Raw genomic sequence first — 19,747 nt, forward strand, 5'->3', positions numbered from 1 at the left:
CCAAACATTAATCTGCCTAGTCCCATTGACCTGCACCGGGACCATTCTACTCTATACCTCCGGCAACCATGTACCTATCCAAATTTCTCTTAAATGTTGAAATTGATCCCACATCCACCATTTGCGCTAGCAGCTAATTCCACACTCTTATGACCCTCTGAGTTCCCCCCTCATGTTCCACCTTCAACATTCTACCTTTCACTCTTATAGTCATAGTCATAGTCATACTTTATTAATCCCGGGGGAAGTTGGTTTTTGTTACAGTTGCTCCATAAATAATAGTAATAGAACCATAAATAGTTAAATAGTAATATGTAAATTATGCCAGTAAATTATGAAATAAGTCCAGGACCAGCCTATCAGCTCAGGATGTCTGACCCTCCAAGGGAGAAGTTGTAAAGTTTGATGGCCACAGGCAGGAATGACTTCCTATGACGCTCAGTGCTGCATCTTGGTGGAATGAGTCCCTGGCTGAATGTGCGCCTGTGCCCACTCAGTACATTATGTAGTGGATGGGAGACATTGACCAAGATGGCATGCAACTTGGACAGCATCCTCTTTTCAGACACCACCGTCAGAGAGTCCAGTTCCATCCCCACAACATCACTGGCCTTACGAATGAGTTTGTTGATTCTGTTGGTGTCTGCCACCCTCAGCCTGCTGCCCCAGCACACAACAGCAAACATGATAGCACTGGCCACCACAGACTCGTATAACATCCTCTTAACCCATGAACTCTAGTTGTAGTCACACTCAATTTCCGCGGAAAATAACACTTGCATTTACCCTATCTATATCCCTCATAATTTTCTATACTTCCATCAAATCTGCCCTCATTCTTCTACATTCCAAGGAATAAAGCCCTAAGTCCAAAAAAATAGAGAATAAGGTTGAATGCAGGCACTCTGTAAAAGTAAACGACAGGAATACTGCAGATGCTGGAAATTCAAGCAACATACATCAAAGTTGCTGGTGAACGCAGCAGGCCAAGCAGCATCTATAGGAAGAGGAGCTGTCGACGTTTCAGGCCGAGACCCTTCGTCAGGACTAACTGAAGGAAGAGTGAGTAAGGGATTTGAAAGGGGGAGGGGGAGATGCAAAATGATAGGAGAAGACAGGAGGGGGAGGGATGGAGCCGAGAGCTGGACAGGTGATAGGCAAAAGGGGATACGAGAGGATCATGGGACAGGAGGTCCGGGAAGAAAGACAAGGGGGGGGGGTGACCCAGAGGATGGGCAAGAGGTATATTCAGAGGGACAGAGGGAGAAAAAGGAGAGTGAGAGAAAGAATGTGTGTAAAAGTAGTCTATTTAAAGTTTTAGGGACAACCTGCACAGAAACAGCTCCCCTGGCCCACCACACCCATGTTAACCATTGTATTTAATTAAATTAATTGGCCAAATTTGCTCCATAGCTTTCTATGCCCAGACCATTCAAGAGCTTGATTCAATGCTTCATACATGTTGGGAGAATGTCCGCCACAATCACTTCCTCAGGAATTGTGTTCCAGACTCCATCTACCTTCTGGGTGAAAACAGACTCCCTCAGATCCCATCTAAGCCTCCTACGTTTCCAGTTGTACCTACACCATCTTGTTTAAGACAACCTCCACCAAGGGGAAAAGATTCTTCCTCTTTACCTTATCCAACACCCTCAATTTCATCCTTGTCTGCTCCAGGGAAAACATGCCCAGTCTATCAAAACTATGATTCAATGCAGACAAAAACATGGTGAGAAAAAGGAACGAGCTACTGGATGAACTCAGTAGGTCAGACAGCATCTGTAGAGGGAAATGACCATCTCTTGGACTTGTCTCTCATTGTAGATTTCTTGTTCGCTAAGGTCTTGTTATGCAGTCTTTTTGTTTTCACTAAAGTTTATGCACAAGTTATGTATAGCTTATGTTCTATGTGTTGTCTGAAAGTACAAGCCCTGTGATACAGCTGCAAGCAAAGTTTTCATTGTAACACACACAACGTGCTGGAGGAACACAGGAGGCTGGACAGCATCCATGGAAAAGAGATAACAGTCGACATTTCGGGCTGAGACCCAAGGGCTTTGAATTTCCAGCACCTATAGATTTTCTCGTGTTTGTAAGTTTTTCATTGTACCTGTACCTCACCATACTTGTGCATATCAAAAGCAGATAAGACTGATTTGAAAGAATTACTGAAGTGATGAGACTATCTGTTATTTATAGCAATCAACATATATAAGCATGTCAGACTTTTTAAATTTATTAATAATATTGGTAAGTTGATGGAGAAGATCCTGAGAGGCAGGATTGGTGAACATTTGGAGAGGTATATGATTAAGAATACTCAGCATGGTTTTGTCAAGGGCAGGTCATGCCTTACGAGCCTGATTGAATTTTTTGAGGATGTGACTAAACACATTGATGAAGGAAGAGCAGTAGATGTAGTGTATATGGATTTCAGCAAGGCATTTGATAAGGTACCCCATGCAAGGCTTATTGAGAAAGTAAGGAGGCATGGGATCCAAGGGGACATTGCTTTGTGGATCCAGAACTGGCTTGCCCACAGAAGGCAAGAAGTGGTTGTAGACGGGTCATATTCTGCATGGAGGTCGGTCACCAGTGGTGTGCCTCAGGGATCTGTTCTGGGACCCTTACTCTTCGTGATTTTTATAAATCACCTGGATGAGGAAGTGGAGGGATGAGATAGTAAGTTTGCTGATGACGCAAAGGTTGTGGGTGTTGTGGATAGTATGGATGGCTGTCAGAGGTTACAGCGGGACATTGATAGGATGCAAAACTGGGCTGAGAAGGCTGAGATGTTGCCTAGATTGGGGAGCATGCTTTATGAAAACAGGTTGAGTGAACTCGGCCTTTTCTCCTTGGAGTGACAGAGGATGCGAGGTGACCTGTTAGAGGTATATAAGATGATGAGAGGCATTGATCGTGTGGATAGTCGGAGGCTTTATCCCAGGGCTGTAATGGCTGCTACAAGAGGGTACAAGTTTAATGTGCTTGGGAGCAGGTACAAAGGAGGTGTCAGGGTAAGTTTTTTTACGGTGAGAGTGATGAGTGCGTGGAATGGGCTGCCAGCAACGGTGGTGGAGGCGAATATGATAGGTTTTCTATGTTTCTAATATGGGAACTTGTTTGCCTATATGGGTGTCCAAAAGTCACCCTTTGGAGCACCTAGGCTGTGTGAATCTGATCTTCTGTCTAGTACCATCTACTTGCACCTGGAACAGATCCATCCAATTCCATCCTATCCATGTACCAATTCAAACTTAAGTATTTCAATTGAATGCATTGTGAGAGTATGTAATGAGCTGCCAGCACAAGTGGTCCATTCAAACTCGATTTCAATGTCTAAGAGAAGTTTGGATTGTTACATGGATGGTAGGGATACATAGGGCTATGGTCCCAATGTAGGTCGATGGGAGTAGGCATTTAAAATGGTTCAGAAGGACCTGTTTCTGTGCTGCACTTTTCTATGACTCTAATCTGCATCTAACACATCTGCTGGCTGCTCATCCCACACTGGTATATCCTATGATTGAAGAAGATTCCCCTCAGATATTTTACCTTTCACTCTAAACCTACGACCTCTGGTTCTTGTCTCATCCAACCTGCGGAGAAAAACCCTGCATGCATACACCCTATCTATACCTCCCTCCCCCCCCCCCACAACTAAATCTATTCAACCTTTTCCTAGAACTCAAGCCCTCACCCCGGCAGCATCTTTGTAAATATTCTCTGCACTCTTTCAAGATTTCCTGTAGGTAGGTGATCAGAAGTGCATACAATACTCTAAATTCAGCCTCACCAATGCCTTGTACAATGTTAATGTAATCTTCCAATTCCTGAACTCAGTGCCCTGATTTATGATGGCCGATGTGACAAAAACTTTCCTATGACCCTATCTACTCTACCTGTAATGCTACTTTTTGGAATTATGGATCTGTATTTCCTAGTCCCTTTAAACGATGGTACGCCACAGAGCCCTACCATTCACTGTGTCACACCTCACACACATCTTCATTAAATTCCATCTGCCATTTTTCAGCCCTTTGTCCCAGCTGGCCAAGATCCCACTGCAAGCTCCGATAGCCTTCCTCGCTGTACACTATGCCCCCAATCTAGATGTCACCTGCAAATTTGCTGACTCAGTTTACCACATTATCATCCAAATCATTAATATAGATGATAAACCACGACAATTCCTGCAGCACACCACTAGTCACACCACCATTCAGAGAGACGAATACTCTCTGGCATCTCCCACTAAGCCAATTTGAAATCCATTTGGCCACTTTATCCTGAATGCCAAGTGACTTAAATTTCTGGAGCAGCCTTGTATACAGTACTTGGCCTCAAAGCGTCCCTCAAAGGCCTGGGTGTCAACACCAACACGTGGGAGATGCTTGCCCTCGACCGTCCAGCTTGACGCAGCAAGATCACCACAGGAGCCCGTGCAGCTGAAGTCAGGCGCATCATCGAGGCGCAACGAAAGCGTGCTGTGCGCAAGGCCCGAGCAGCATCCACTGCCACAACAGCACCCACCCACTTGTGTCCCACATGTGGGCGAGCCTTCAGGGCCCGGATTGGCCTCATCAGTCACCTCCGGACCCACAGCCACCAATCTCCCATTTGACTTTGAAGCCATGGTCATCTTCGACTACGAAGGACGAACAACAACAACAACAACTTGGTCAAAAGCTTTTCTGATGTCCTTTCGACAAGGCCTTACCTTCACCAACCTGCTTGTGAATCTCCTCAATGAGCTCAATAAGAATGGTTAGATAAGACCTACCATGCACAACACCATGTTGACAGTCGCTATTAGGCACTGCCTATCCAAATACTTTATATACAGTATATTATGTCCCTTAGAATACCACTGATGTCAGAGTCACCGGACCATATTTCCTGGCTTATTCTTGGATCATTTCAACATTGAGCAACGTTACTTCATTTGGCCAAGGACGACTCTCACCTTTGGACTGGATGGTTGTGGTTTGTGTAACATTAAATATATTAAATATGTGAAAAATTAACTAGTGAATGAATTGAAAATAATTGAAAGACAAATACACCTAAAGTATAAAAAAAGTACATTTAAATGCAGTAAGCGTGGGCTGGCTGGTGGAGCAATGACATCGGTGCCGGACCCGGGAGCAGAGGTTCCCAGGTTCAAAACTAGTCTGGTCTGCCCCCGAGCATGCTTTCCATCCGCGCCGGGTTGAGTGTTGAGACCGCATCTCGACCTTGTAAAACAAAGGGAAAATACTGCGAAAATGTCCGTGTGAAGAGTGGCGTACCACACAGTCTCTCTCTCTCTCTCTCTCTCTCACTCTGCGCCTTGGAAAAAGCCATGAAAAATTCATCATCACGGACGCACGCACAGACATGCGCACACAGATGCGCATGCACGCACGTGCACAGACTCGCACGTACGCAGGCACACACCAAAAAAAAATAAATGCAGTAAGCGCATCGCCATACCATGATTAGTAGAGCTGTCAACTCACAGCACCAGAGACCCAAGTTCATTTCTGTCCACTGGTGTCTGTGCAGAGTTTGCACGTTCACTCTGTGAGTCGTGGGTTTTCTCCAGGTGTTCTGTCTTTCTCCCACATCCCAAAGATGTGCAGGCTGAAAGGTTAATTGACTGCTGTAAAATGGCCCCAATGTGTAGGTGGTTGGAGCAATCTTGGTGGGGGGGGGGGGGAGAACAAAAAAAATGTCCTGTAGATTACTATAAATGGGTGATTGATAGTCAGTGCAGATCCAGTGGATAAAGGGAATGCTTCTTTGTTGCATCCCTCTACATCTCTCTCTGCATTTAAATTAATGTGAATAACAGAAACATGAATTACCCTCTCAATACACACAAAATGCTGGAGGAACTCAGAAGGCCAGGCAGTGTCTATGGCAAAATACAGTCGACATTTCTCATGCTGCTGTCCCATGTTATCTCCTTGCCAGCCCATCGCCTCCCTCTGGTGCTCCTCCTCCTTCTTTCTTCCATGGCCTTCTGTCACCAATCAACTTCCTAGCTCTTTGCTTCATCCCTCTCCCTCCAAGTTTCACTTATCATCTGGCGTTTCTCTCTCCCCTCCCCCCACCTTTCAAATCAGCTCCTCAGCTTTTTCTCTTCAGTCCTGGCGAAGGGTTTCGGCCCAAAATGTCAACTGCACTTTTTTCCATAGATGCTGCCTGACCTACTGAGTTCCTCCAGCATTTTGTGCATGTTGCTCGGATTTCCAGCATCTGCAGATCTTCTCTTGGTTGTGATTTGACTACCCTCTCCATAGATGCTGCATACAATCACTCACAAAGCAAAGTACAAAGTAAATTTATTATCACAGTACATGTATGTCACCAGAATCAGAATCAGGTTTATTATCACCGGCATGTGACATGAAATTTGTTAATTTAGCAGCAGCAGTTCAATGCAATACATAATATAGAAGAAAAAAAATGAATAAACATGTAAATCAATTACAGTATACATGTATTGAATAGATTTTTTAAAACGTGCAAAAAACAGAAATATTGTATATTTTTAAAAAGTGAGGTAGTGTCCACGGATTTAATGTCTATTTAGGAATCATATGGCAGAGGGGAAGAAGCTGTTCCTGAATAGCTGAGTAAGTGCCTTCAGGCTTCTGCACCTCCTACCTGATGGTAACAGTGAGAAAAGGCCATGCCCCGGGTGCTGGAGATCCTTAATAATGGACGCTGCCTTTCTGAGAAACTGCTTCCTAAAGATATCCTGGGTACTTTGTAGGCTAGTACCATATATAACCCTGAGATTCATTTTTCTGTGGGCATACTCAGTAAATCTATAGACTAGCAACTATAACAGGATCAATGAAAGATCAACCAGAGTGCAGAAGACAACAAACTGCAAAAACAAATATAAATAAACAGCAATAAATAACAAGAGCATTAGATAATGAGATAAAGAGTCCTTAAAGTGAGACCAATTCAAAATTTATTTTGCAGTAATGCCAGACCTGGTGGCTGTAACCGAGAATGGAGTAACCAGTCATTCATTTAGTTTTCTCCTCACAGATCCCCTGGTCAGACTGCCTCTGCAGACCAAAATGAAGTGTCGCTGAAAAGTCAAGATAACTCGGGGTGGTTGTCAGATGTGAAACATCCAATGCGGTCGCCCACAGGAATACTTGGATTAGTTTTATATAAATCTGGTAACAGTGAGGTTTTACACTAATTGGTTGTTTTAGTTTTGTTTAGAGAAACAGCGTCCACCCAGCAACCCCCTACAACCCCGATTTAACCCTAACCTAGTTGCTTGAAAAAGAGGAATCTCACAATTACTTTAAAACAGTTAAATTGTCATAACTTAGATGCAGATACATTAAGAGCATCTTAGATAGACACATAGATGAAAGAAAAATGGGGGGCTATGTGGAGGGAGTGGTTAGATTGATTTTGGAGTAAATTAAAGAGTCGGCAAAACATTGTCTGCTAAAGGACCTGTTCTCTGCTGTACTGTTCTCTGTTCTAAACTAAAGAGCGAGAGTGGGATTGAACTGCTGGTCTAAAACAGCGCGCAAACTTCACAGGACCCTGGGCAAGCCTAGCTTTGTGTTTCAACGTCATGTTTATGTCACAAGGCAGGAATTGCACAACGTCCCAATTTTCTCGTACTCCCAATTCAGTAGATGGTGCTATACAGAAAAAATACTTGGACTTTACTACGAAGGAATCCTCCCTCAGTTTTTCCTCCTCCTTGACTCATGAGGAGTAGTTTGACAGATCGTTAAATCGGGACTCACCGGTTGCCGGTACGGCTCCGGAGGAGGGATCCCGAGGCGACAGGAACGCTGACAAGCTGCTGCTGCGACCAGCGCAAGGACCCTGCGGCGTTAGTGAGGCGAAGTCACTGTCTGTTGGCACAGTGAGTAACAAAGATGCAGATAGTGGAGATCAGAGTAACGAGACAATTCATAAATAGTTGTGGAACTTAATTATAGTGTTTAGTAGGTACCTCCGCCAACCCAGAAAGCCCGTAGCCTTTGTCAACGCTGGGGACCAACCCCAGCCTCAACCCAGATCACCGGCAGGCTTGATCGCCGCGGCGTCTGCCTGGCAACTGAAAGTCGATCTGGCCAAGCAATTAAATTTCCCTTACTTCATCGCATCATCATCTCGGAGGCCTGACATGGTCATTCTGTCAGAAACCTCAATGCTGGTGGACATGGTCGAATTGACTACTCCTTGGAAAGACCGGATTGTAGAGGCGTTTGAGCGCAAGAAAGCCAAATACTGTACCAGGAGCTGGTAGATCAGTGGTAGAGACAGGGGTGGAGGGCGCGGTGCGAACCTATAGAGGTGGGATGTAGAAGTGTTGCTGGCTGCTCACTGTGCAGAACCCATTCGCTCCGTGGCATTACGAGGGCCGCCAAGAGAAGAGCCATCAGGACCGTCACAGAGGCTGCTGAGTGAGCCTCACGATGGCTAAGGATCAAGAGGTGTGACCCATAGACCAAGCTGCGGCTTGATCAACCCTGGCTGGGTCAACTGGGCAAGGGTGTCTGATGTGGAAAGACCCGAAACACCCGATGACCCCAGGTTACATCACTGATGTGTCCTCTCAGCATCACAGTATCGGCTCGTAATATTTGCCATTTGTCCGCGCATTTCGGCAGCTAGCCTGCAACCCGCTGGCATCAGCAGTTGCCGTGCCTTCATTATTTACCGTGTTACCACCTATTGCATTATCCCCAAGTGAACATTATACATATACACTTGCACTTTATATATAGCATGAAAAACAGTAGTACTGACACTAAATCCACAGGAACCCGTTACCCCCTATCCCTACTTGCTCCAAACGGAGCATTGTTGGCAACTGAGTACATTTAGTGGCCATTTTATTAGGTACCAGCTGCTGTACGTTCGCGGTCTTCTGTTGCTGTAGTCCAACCACTTCAAGGTTTGACGTGAGGATACTCTTCTTAACACCACTGTTGTAACACACTTGAATTACTGTCGCCTTCCTGTCAGCTTGAACCAGTCTGGCTATCGTCCTCTGTTCTCTCTCGTTAACATTGTGTTTCCGCCCACAGAACTGCTGCTCACTGGATGTTTTTCTTTTGATTGTTTTTTGCACCATTCTCTGTAAACTCTAGAGGTTGTTGAGTGTGAAATCCCAAGAGATCTGCAGTTTCTGAGATACTCACACCTCCCCATCTGACACCAACAGTCATTCCATGGTCAAAGTTACTTAGATCACATTTCTTCCCCATTCTGGTGTTTGGTCTGAACAACTGCTGAACCTCTTGACGATATCTGCATGCTTTTATGCAACAAGTCACTGCCACATAATTGGCTGATTAGTTATTTGCATTAACGAGCAGGTGCACATCAGTACCTAATAAAGTGGCCACTGAGTGCACCTTATTGCTCAGTCCCTTTATGGTCATTTCAAGTACCCTGGCTTTAACAGAAATGCACAATGTTGGAAAGCAAAACTGTCATTTCCCCAAATGTCCAGACAGCTGGCCCTTGAGAGCCCGAACTAGCTCTATTTCTGCAAACAGTCTGTCCTATATCTGCTATCTATAACCCTAAACACAAGACAGTCTGCAGATGCTGGAAATCCAAAGCCACACACACAAAATGCTGGAGGAACTCCACCGGTCAGGCAGCAACTATAGAAATGAATGAATGAATGAACTGTCGACACTTGCAGTCAACCTGCTGAGCTTCACCATCATTTTGTGTATCTATAATGCTGCTGTCTCTCGCTTTCAAACCCACACCACCTCCCTTCATCCAGGTTTTAGATACCGTGCCTATGATTACTGACTCATCCCCTGACATCCCAAACCCCTTCCCCTAACGACAAGGCACAGGCCAGGAGAGTGATAGAGTTCTCTGCATAGTCCTGTATGAACTCAACTTTAGGTGTTCAACAAACACACAAGTACCACCACCCACACTCTAAAAAATGATTCCCTCCACCCCTGGTGTACATTGACTGCAGCACATAAACTTTCAAGATGCACCACAGCTACTCAAATAGATTGCTCTCAGAGCGTGTTACAAAACATGTACCTTCTACCATCAAGGAGAAAGACAGTGGGTAATTGGGGATATCACCACACCCTGCACCAGCTTGGTTTGGGAATGTCCTGCCACTTCTTAAGTACTGTCTTCTCTGGGGCTGTTAATGATAGGCAATAGATGGTGATCTTGCCAAAGATGCCCACATTCTGGAAAATAATAAATAAGCATAAAAATACTCTGGGTTTACTTATTCCACCATGTGCTCTGTCTTGTCACTTTATACATTGCTGTGCTACCTAAAGCAGAATGAGCTGCTGGTTACTACTTCTGTATGGCTGTCCTGACTGTGCTCTGTCATGTCTGCAGGGACTTTTCAGTACACAGCTACTGAATAATGGATAAACTGGAGTGCCACTCTCGTGTCAGATGTTTTCATATCCACAGACTCCCTCAGAACCACCAGAGGTACCTTTGTTACACGGTCCCTGGTCCACGTATCTTCAATCTCTGGTAAGACCGTGAGAGACAAGGTCATTACAATGAAAGGAATAATTACCAATTGTGCAGATTCTAGGGCCCAGTCACCATTTGCAGTTCACTATGGTGTATATTAGGCTAACTAGCCAATTGCCTCCTGCTTTCTGTTTCCCACCCTTTTTGAATAAAAGAGTTATATTCACTATTTTCCAATCTCATAAACCTTCCTTGAATTTAGGAAAACTAAATCAATGAGAATTGAGGTTAGAATAAATGGCCCTCCTGTCACTGCCTCTTCATTGTTCTGGATTCCAGTGTCATATATGTAAACTATCAACTGATTTCTGAATATATTAACTACTAATATGTTACAGAAGTTGAATAGCTATCGCCATGGATCACTTTCCTCTCGAAACTCTGGATTGCTTCAAATCTTCTTTTTCTTTCCATTTTTTTCTACCCTCAGTCTCCTTTTTATTGATAGGGTTGTGCAGGAAATTTGAGTATGGGTAGATCCAAAGGATACTTGGAAGAGAGCTTTCCTTAGAATCATGAAATTTTTGGGGTTGAAAAGAAAGCCATTCAGGCCATCAAGTCCACGCCAGATTTTTGTAGGTTAACCTTTTTACTCCCATTCTCACCCTCTTCACCCACCCCCACCCCCACCTCATCTGCTGACTCTTCCCCGTTTCCAGTTCTGCAGAGCCACTGAGAAATTAATTTGGTGATTAAATAGATAGGTTTATGGTATTTGAAGGAGATTTTTCACAAGTAAAATCTGACAGTTTGAGCTGGTCCTTAATGAGGACCCTGGGTGGAAGGGATTCCATTTGCTCCACACTCCCTCCATTGTCTCGTTTCACTTTCACATGTGTGACTCTCTAAGATCAAATACTGACACAACTGTGCACCTTTCCTTCTCAGTGTTACCAACGTTGTGGATGTTTGGAGCACAGCTTTCAATCAGCAAAAGCTGCAGGGGCATGTAAGTAGTTCTAATGTAATTGTTCTAATGATGGACTGCTATGAAGGAAAACTTGAGCAGATTCTAATCTATTGACTGCTGGCTATATATATATATATATATATATATATATAGAGAGAGAGAGAGAGAGAGAGAGAGAGAGAGAGAGGGGGAGGGAGGGAGAGGGAGAGTGTGTGTGTAAAGGCATACCATTAACATCTGTGTATTAAGTGCATCGTTTCTGCCTATCATCTGTAATCCTGGTGTCCAACCTTCTGGCTTTGCTTTTCTCTCAAATTTGCTCTATAGTTCTGTGTAAATTATCGCTGTGCACATCAAGGACATGTCCACCAGATGGCACAAGGAGCAGGATTCTGGAGCCACCATCAATAAAAGAACTTAACATGGTCAACTGACTGCAGGTAGCATTGGCTCAAATCGAGATATATTGGAAGTCTTACAAATGAGATGCTTATATTCATGAGGAAGTGAAGAGGTAATGATACTGGATAAGTGATTCCATAGATCTGATGACTTCCCAAAGTGATATTTTACGTAGTGGTAATACGATTACTTGAGTCAAGCATGATGTTCTCCTAAGAGGTTGTCTGTTGATGGCATCTCAGGTGACTGTGGAGACCGATCCGGAATCCACATATTCTGGTGCCATGTCGGCAGAAATAAGTGGTTGCTGTGGTTAGTGGTTGGGTCTTTTGGTCATTCATTCTCTCCTTTCACAGCTACTGCTTGCTCTCTGCTACACTTTAAAGAAGCTATTCAGCCCATAAATCCTCAGACAGTAACTCCATCAGTCCCACCCCTCCCATTCCTCCTTATTTTTCTGTACTCCTCGTTAGAATGGGTGTGGAACACTGCCATTTACAGGAGAGCCTAGGATTCAAAAAAAAGGGATATTCCTTTAAAACTGAGATGAGGGGGATCTTATTTGGCTTGATGGTGATGAATCTGTGGAATTCATTACCACAGAGGGTTGAGGATGCCAAGCCATTGGTGGTATTTAAGGCAGAGATTGATAGGTTGTTGATTGGTAAGAGGGTTAAGGGTTACAAGGGAGAAAGCAAGAAAAGGGGGTTGAATAAAATCACCCATGACTGAATGGCGGAGAAGACTCAATGGGCCGAATGGCCTCATTCTACTCCTTCACTTGATGGTCTTACGGAGAATGCATACCATGTAAATTATGCCTATTTCTATTAAGAATCCTTTTGACAGCAATTACTTATGTTTTGCTGATACTAATTCTAATTTCATTAAAAACAACTCACTATAGTCAATGGCGTGTCCTCGTAAGGCAAAGAACAGTAGGGTACCTTTACTTGAGGGACTGGTCCCTGTCCATTTGCAGTATTCTGCAGTAATTTGCCATATGGGCAAACTTAGTGAACCAAATAATGACTCTGTCACTTTCACTTTTGTTTAAGGTATATTAGCTTTACTCATTGCTGTTTACTCTCCAGAGGAGTTTCTCTCCGTCAACATATAACTGTGATGGGGGTTGACTGTGGAGTTAATGGAGCTCATTTGATCCTGCAGCACATGATGGATGATGCACATGATATGTTTAATCTTGTACCTTGACAACCTAACAGTGTCTTTTGCCTCCAATGCTCAATTTATTTTCACTATCGTTTGATTATTGACTCCTCTATTGTTCTGTTGTTAATGTCCAAAAACGCAAATATATTTTTCCTCTATTTTTGCAGAAGTCTGCACATGGGATAAAAACCACTGACGAATATCACATTAGAACCAGGTGGGTACCCGTTGCTCCTTAGGGAAAAGGAATGTTGTTTACAATCTAGAAAAGATGTTGAACTTTCCTCCCTTGACCTTGTCCTTGCAATTGACTAGATGATATGATCTGTGACTCATAACTCCATATTCCTTGAAATTTAAACAAAGATCTACCAAGATCTAAAGCTCCAATTCTCCCAGCATCCACAGCCCTTGTGGTTGGGGGTGGGGGTGAGAGTTCTTGATTGTGGCAACCCAGAATCGGGTCAGGAATGTGAGTAAGTCTGCATCCAGAGTGCTCATATATTTCTGCTTGCTGTTACCTGTTCAAACTTCCAAATGAAGCATATGTGGAAGTTGTTGTATCTATGCAGGTGTTGACCACAGGGTCTCACTCCAGCCATTTCATCGTTTCAAGTACTTGTGTTCTTTTGTTACCCTTGGCAAGTCTGCATCCCTATCCCTTGCCACTAACAAGGACCTAGTGTTTCTGAAAGGTCCTGTAATTATGAGAGAAATATCTGTGGGAACTGAATGGCTGTATCATCAGTGTCATATCAGTGAGAAGATCAGGCGTATCATTGCAAGTAGTCACAATGAATTGCAATGTCAGCTTTGGTAAAATGAGGGGTGGATGTTACAGATCCCATTACACTAACTTATGTCATCCCATAGAGAAGCTTTCCTGACGGATGCAGTCAATCTTACCGTTCTGGACAACACAATTATACTCAAACTTAGCCAGGATGGCCAGGATCTAATTTTTGACCTGTACAAGTTACCCATTTCTGAGACAAAAATGGAGCTCCAGTCTGTGATGTTTCATTTGGTGGACCAAGTGCATACCCTGCAAAAGCAAATAAAAGGTACGGGGGAAAGGGTTGGTCAGGAGTTGTAGGGAAGGGGATGGAAAAGAAGAAAAACTCTATACATTCCTGTATTTGGCAGGAGGGGGTTGGAATCGGAGGTTGTTTTGATCAGCTGGTCAACCCCTTGCCATTTTAGAACACATAAGGAACTTGCAGTTTGAACTACGTTTTCCTAATAAACCGTGACAGAGGGGATGATCATCCTGGTGAATGATGTTTCTCTGTTGAATTGACAATGTAACTGCAGTTCACTTTGTTATGGCTTTTAATGTTCCTTGCACTTTGAACTTTGAATGGAGGTTGGGAGATGATTTGTTTCCTGGATTCTGTCCTTACAAGTTATTAACAGCAAGTGAGAGATTTAAAGCAGTACTGCACTAATTCTTCCCTTGCTCCAATCTGCTGTACCATGTGGCAACAAGACTGAAAGAAACTCATATTTTCTTAAATATTTCCAAAATCCTGAAATATTCCAATTTTCAATTAGTCTAAAGGTCAGATTTACTGCCAGCACTGAACATCATCGGTCACTGTTGACTTACATCCTTTCCCAGGTCTGTTAATGTGAATGAGCTTACAAAGTACACATTGATCATAAATGTTGTGGCCATACATGGCAGCAGGGACTTATACAATGCAATACCAGAACAACCCGCATCTTTGAAGCAGCAGCAAAGAACATTAAGGTTTGCTTCAGCCATCCCACTCTAATTTAGCCCACTGGCAAATCTGATGAGGGCTTTGAATGTTTCTGAATGTGCCGGGTAGTCAGAAACATTATTAACAATAACTACTATGAAAGAATAAAAAAATCATGACCTAGTAAACTCTCAAAACATGTTTAAACACTTAAAATATTTGTTTGAGAAAGGCAATTAATTAAAAAATATGTAATTTCCCTTGGCCCTTACAACTGTTGCGCTCCATTGAATTGAATGGACTCTGAAGCTGTATCAGGTCAAACCTGATGGAAGTTTTTTAAAAGCTAATTTCAGGAGTACAGTATGGATTAATCTTCCTTCTTAAGGAGTTCAAACACAAACAAGAGAAAATATGCGGATGCTGGAAATCCACGCAACACATGCAAAATGCTGGAGGAACTCAGCAGGCAGGCAGCTTTTCAGGAAAAGAGTATAGCCAATGTTTCGGGCCAGGACCCTTCATCAGGACTGCACTCCAGCATCTTGTGTGTGTTCCTAAGGAGTTGGTCATTTTAACCCCGTTCCGGCTGAGTTAAGTGATCTTTTATCACCTGGAGATGCTCGTGATGAATGTGCAAATAACGGACGCCATTCTTTGCTATCACACTGTGGGGAAGGGGCCTGAGGAACACTGAAGGTGATATTTTAAAACTATTCTTTGACCCTTTAGTGTTTGAAGAAAGCAATGCTATAGACTTGGGGAATATGATGCAGAGAACACAAAGGATGTTCCTAACAGGTAAGATCAGAATCTGGTTTATTATCAACGACATGCTCTATGTTGTTCTGTGGCAGCAGTGCACTGCAAGACATAAAAATTACTTTACTTTTTTTTTCTTTTCAAATCTCTTTATTGTTGTATTATACAGAAAAAATAACATGACTACATTGAAGTAACAACACTTACAATGTCTCAAAAAAGACATTATCTTAAAGATTGAAAAAAAAATTTTGTGATAACAAAAAAACCTACTAAGCAGAAAAGTGAGAGAAAGAAAGAACCCATTAGGTGTACAACCCCGGAGCCATGTGTCATACAAAAAGCTTCTAAAAATAAACATCAAACCACCAGCAAGAAAAGAAAATATACTAAAAAGTTTACAATTAGATCGTGGAAAAATTATATCAATTAGCTCAAAGGATAATAACGAGCAAATGACTGAGGAAAGATGCGTATTAATTGGGATACCAGCAAGAAATCATTGCTACCTCTCTTTGATTAGGGCTCTGGTACCTTTTACGTTGATCTCATAAGGTTTGGAGGACAGTTTGCCATCTCAATGGCAGCATCTAGAACAGTACGGTATTGCCTCAGTCATGTTTTCAACCTGAGCTATGCAAGAGTGCTACCACACACACACACACACACACACACCTGGTCCCTCAAGCCTGCCCCACTATTCAATGTGATCTAACCCCAAACCTCAACTCCTCCTAATGTGCCAGTGCTCAATAAATTCCCTGATTTTTCAAATATTTTCTTCATTCTCTTTAAATACTTCAGTGATCCAGCCTCTGCAGTTTTCCAGGGCAGAGAAATCCAGAGATTCATCAATTTCATACAAACATGCATATGCACACCAACACACACACACATATACACACTGGCAACCTCCACACACAGAAATACTATCCTCCTACACTCACACAACCTTTTCTTTCTTTCTCTCTCTCTCTCTTTCTCTCACACACACACACACACAGACACACCCCAACCCTCAGACAAACACAAGCATAAACATATTTCCTGTTCTAATAGTGTCCTGTGCTCCTTAGCTGAATTTGACTCCAAGATGAAGAATAATGAGCCTGGATCTTCACAAGTGGCCAGGAAAAGACTGGCTGGAGAGTCCCTGATAAATCCAGGCAGGAAGAGGTAACCAACTTATTTCTGTATTTCTGCTTGGCAGGCTTTTCCAGCATTTAGGCCAGTAATCAATTGGCTAAAGAGGTGCTAGGACAAGTGGTCAAAATATCAGCCAGTTAGGCGTTGGAGCATTGTGGAGGAGGAGAGGTGGAGAGGTTTAGAATGGAAATTCCAGACGTTACTGTCTGGGCTGCAGGTGGAAGACTTGCTACTGGTGGAGCAAGGAAAGGGAAGCAAAACCAACACTGAAGGAGGGCAGTAAGAGGTAGCAGAGACAGGGAGGGGCGATACAAATTCTGCTCATTCTTTTATCCCATTATACTGCTACAAATGTTTAGCTTTTAAAGGTGCTGTCCACTGGTAGGTGTTTGTTGTACTGACATGGGATTCCTTTTCTTTGCACCCCGACTAGTGTAAGTTTTCATAAATAAAACGGCAGAGGCATTTTACAGTGAATTCAAGGGAAACCATAAAAACTCCTTTATTGTCCTCCAAACACAGAATGTAAAGCAAGGTAAAAGTAAATTTCACGTAATTACGTCATGTCAGGCCAGCCTCAGAAGGTGAACCCCAACTCAATGTCGGTAGTTGTGAATTATGCTTATATTTCCACCCATTACAATACCCTACACCAGTACACAGTGTATTAGGGAAATCAGTTATAGGCAGGGTTGCATCTCAGTCTGTTGCAGGCTGCAGGGCAGAGAGACAGAGGAGTTGGCCTGTCCATTGTTACCTGGGTTTAGAGCAAGAGTTGACTGGTGTGTGGTGGGGGAGAAGTCATGATATGAAGTCTTCATTTTATTAATTGCTTTTTTCAGAAACTGAATCATATAATGTAGAAATGATTGATGCTTTGTGATCTAGTTTCTATAGATGCATGTGTCTGGATTGTCCTTTTATGTATGCTACCTGTCCCCGACACTTCGTTCCAGACTGTGCACTTGCAAGTGCGTAACTCCATTGGCAGTATTGTACCTTCTGTGCATTGGATGCAAATCATCACTTGTCTTTTCTTCAGAAATAAAGCTCCCACTGGAGTGAGCTTTGAAGACAACAGCCTTGATGAGAACGAGTGAAGTTCCCACTAAAAACAAACTGAACTGGATTCAATATGACGCAAACACGAGGAATTCTGCAGATGCTGGAAGTTCAAGCAACACACATCAAAGTTGCTGGTGAACGCAGCAGGCCAGGCAGCATCTCTAGGAAGAGATACAGTCGACATTTCAGGCCGGGACCCTTCACCAGTTTCTTCCCTCTTCCACTTTCAAATCTCTTACTAGCTCTTCCTTCAGTTAGTCCTGACAAAGGGTCCCAGCCTGAAACGTCGATTGTACCTCTTCCTAGAGATGCTGCCTGACCTGCTGCGTTCACCAGCAACTTTGATGTGTGTTGCCTGGATTAAAAATGAGTTGGATGAAGATATTTATTATTAAATGCACTCTGCCATAACCTATTTTTGTTATTACATACAATTTAAATATACTTGTTTAACAATTCATGAATAGCTATTTGATGAGGAATTTTAAATTAAAGAGCGATAACTAAAATCATTGCTTCACAGTGTGCATTTGTTCTGTTCTGTAAGTATGGGAGACAGAATCACTCTGAGGTTTGCAGTACAGTAAATTTTGATAATAGTGAAGAATGAGTGGTACGTGATTAATAGCCCAGCAAGATAGGGGCCTGGTTGTCCTGGGAGAGGGAATGGTCAGTCATTACACAAATAACACTTCAAATGGGCCTTAGGACTGAGGTCCAACTGCCTTCTTAAGAAGATGGAAAAGATCTCGAGGAGTAATTTGAAGAATAGAACAATGCTTTCCATGACCTCACCATCAATCCAGCCTTTATCTAATCCAGCAGAAGATATAAGTTGCATGTATAATCATTTCATTGTTGAAAGGAACGTTCCATGTTGACTGCAGGAAAGTCACAAGACCAAGTGTTCCTGCCTTTGGCACTTCTGGGACAACAAATCCTTTCCTTACAGTGCCACCTAGCAAGCTGGAGGTAGATAAAAACAACACAAATCCCTCGAGACCTCCCCTCTTTGTCTTTCCGTACTCCCACCCCATCCTGTCACCTCCCCTAATCCCTCCAATATATAGTTTGTCTCTCAACCTGATACACTCTGATGCTCAGTTCTGACACTAGGTTCCCCCAGTATTCGACTGGTCCCTTGAACCCACCCTCTCTGACGTGCAACTGGTCTCCTATCTCTTCCAGGGAACAACTGCCTCTGGTGTAACATAAAGTGGTTCCCTGAGCCTATCCCCTCCGAAGTTCAACAGCTCTCCAAGCCCCAAAGCCTCTGCTGTACAGTTGTTTCCTGACACAGCCCTTCCATTGCACAGCTGGTTCCCTATCTTATCTACACCCCTTCCCCAAACACTTGATCCTCCTATATCAACGCTCCACACTGCAGTCTTCATGTGAAGTCCAACTTGCTAATTTCTTTCTGATCCAAGTACCACGCTATGACGAATCCTTTCTGATGACAATATAAGACAATGGTATTCATCAACCTCTTGGCCAATATCTTTGAGAAAAACCTCAGTAGGATTGATCCAATGGTGATAGGGTGCCAATTGTCCACAGGCTTTAATTTTCCCTTGTCAGATTTTGGAATAAGGACCGTCCGGCTATTTTTCATTGAAGTGGGTATTTTAGCCACTTTAATCCAAGAAAGAAAACATAGTAGCTAACACATTGGCATCCAGGACTGCCGCCAACGGCTTAGTTGCTCCGTGAGTATGAGAGTGTGCAACACTAATTTCATGTGTTGGGACAAAGACCAAATCGGTATCATAGATATAGCCATTCATCCATGACACAAAATCTCCAACTAACTTTCACAATTAGTATTTACAATACATTGAAACTTCCAGGCCTACTGTAATACATATTGTTAAAGACAGGCTTTACTCTATAAACAAACACCATTAATCCTGCACACTTGGGACTGCTGTGGTGCCAGACTGGTAGATTTTATTGGAAGTAGAGTCACAGGGAGATACAGCATGGAAGTAAGCCCTTCGGCCCACTGAATCTACATCATCATTGAACATCCATTTTCCCTAATCCTACCCTAGTC

The 19,747-nt window shown here is 43.2% G+C and overlaps 1 protein-coding gene across 1 annotated transcript; it reads left to right on the plus strand.

Annotated features, from left to right (window-relative positions):
- Nucleotides 1-7,679: 7,679 nt before the first annotated feature.
- Nucleotides 7,680-17,835, plus strand: paxx (PAXX non-homologous end joining factor). The gene is made up of 8 exons (XM_063073160.1): nt 7,680-7,900; nt 10,381-10,524; nt 11,416-11,476; nt 13,180-13,229; nt 13,886-14,076; nt 15,451-15,519; nt 16,557-16,656; nt 17,669-17,835. Exons 2-8 carry the CDS (start codon nt 10,409-10,411, stop codon nt 17,724-17,726), a joined length of 645 nt encoding a protein of 214 aa, XP_062929230.1. The 5' UTR covers nt 7,680-7,900; nt 10,381-10,408; the 3' UTR covers nt 17,727-17,835.
- The last annotated feature ends 1,912 nt before the right edge of the window (nt 17,836-19,747 follow it).

Source organism: Mobula hypostoma, chromosome 21 (assembly GCF_963921235.1).
Source record: "Mobula hypostoma chromosome 21, sMobHyp1.1, whole genome shotgun sequence".
NCBI lineage: Eukaryota > Metazoa > Chordata > Chondrichthyes > Myliobatiformes > Myliobatidae > Mobula > Mobula hypostoma.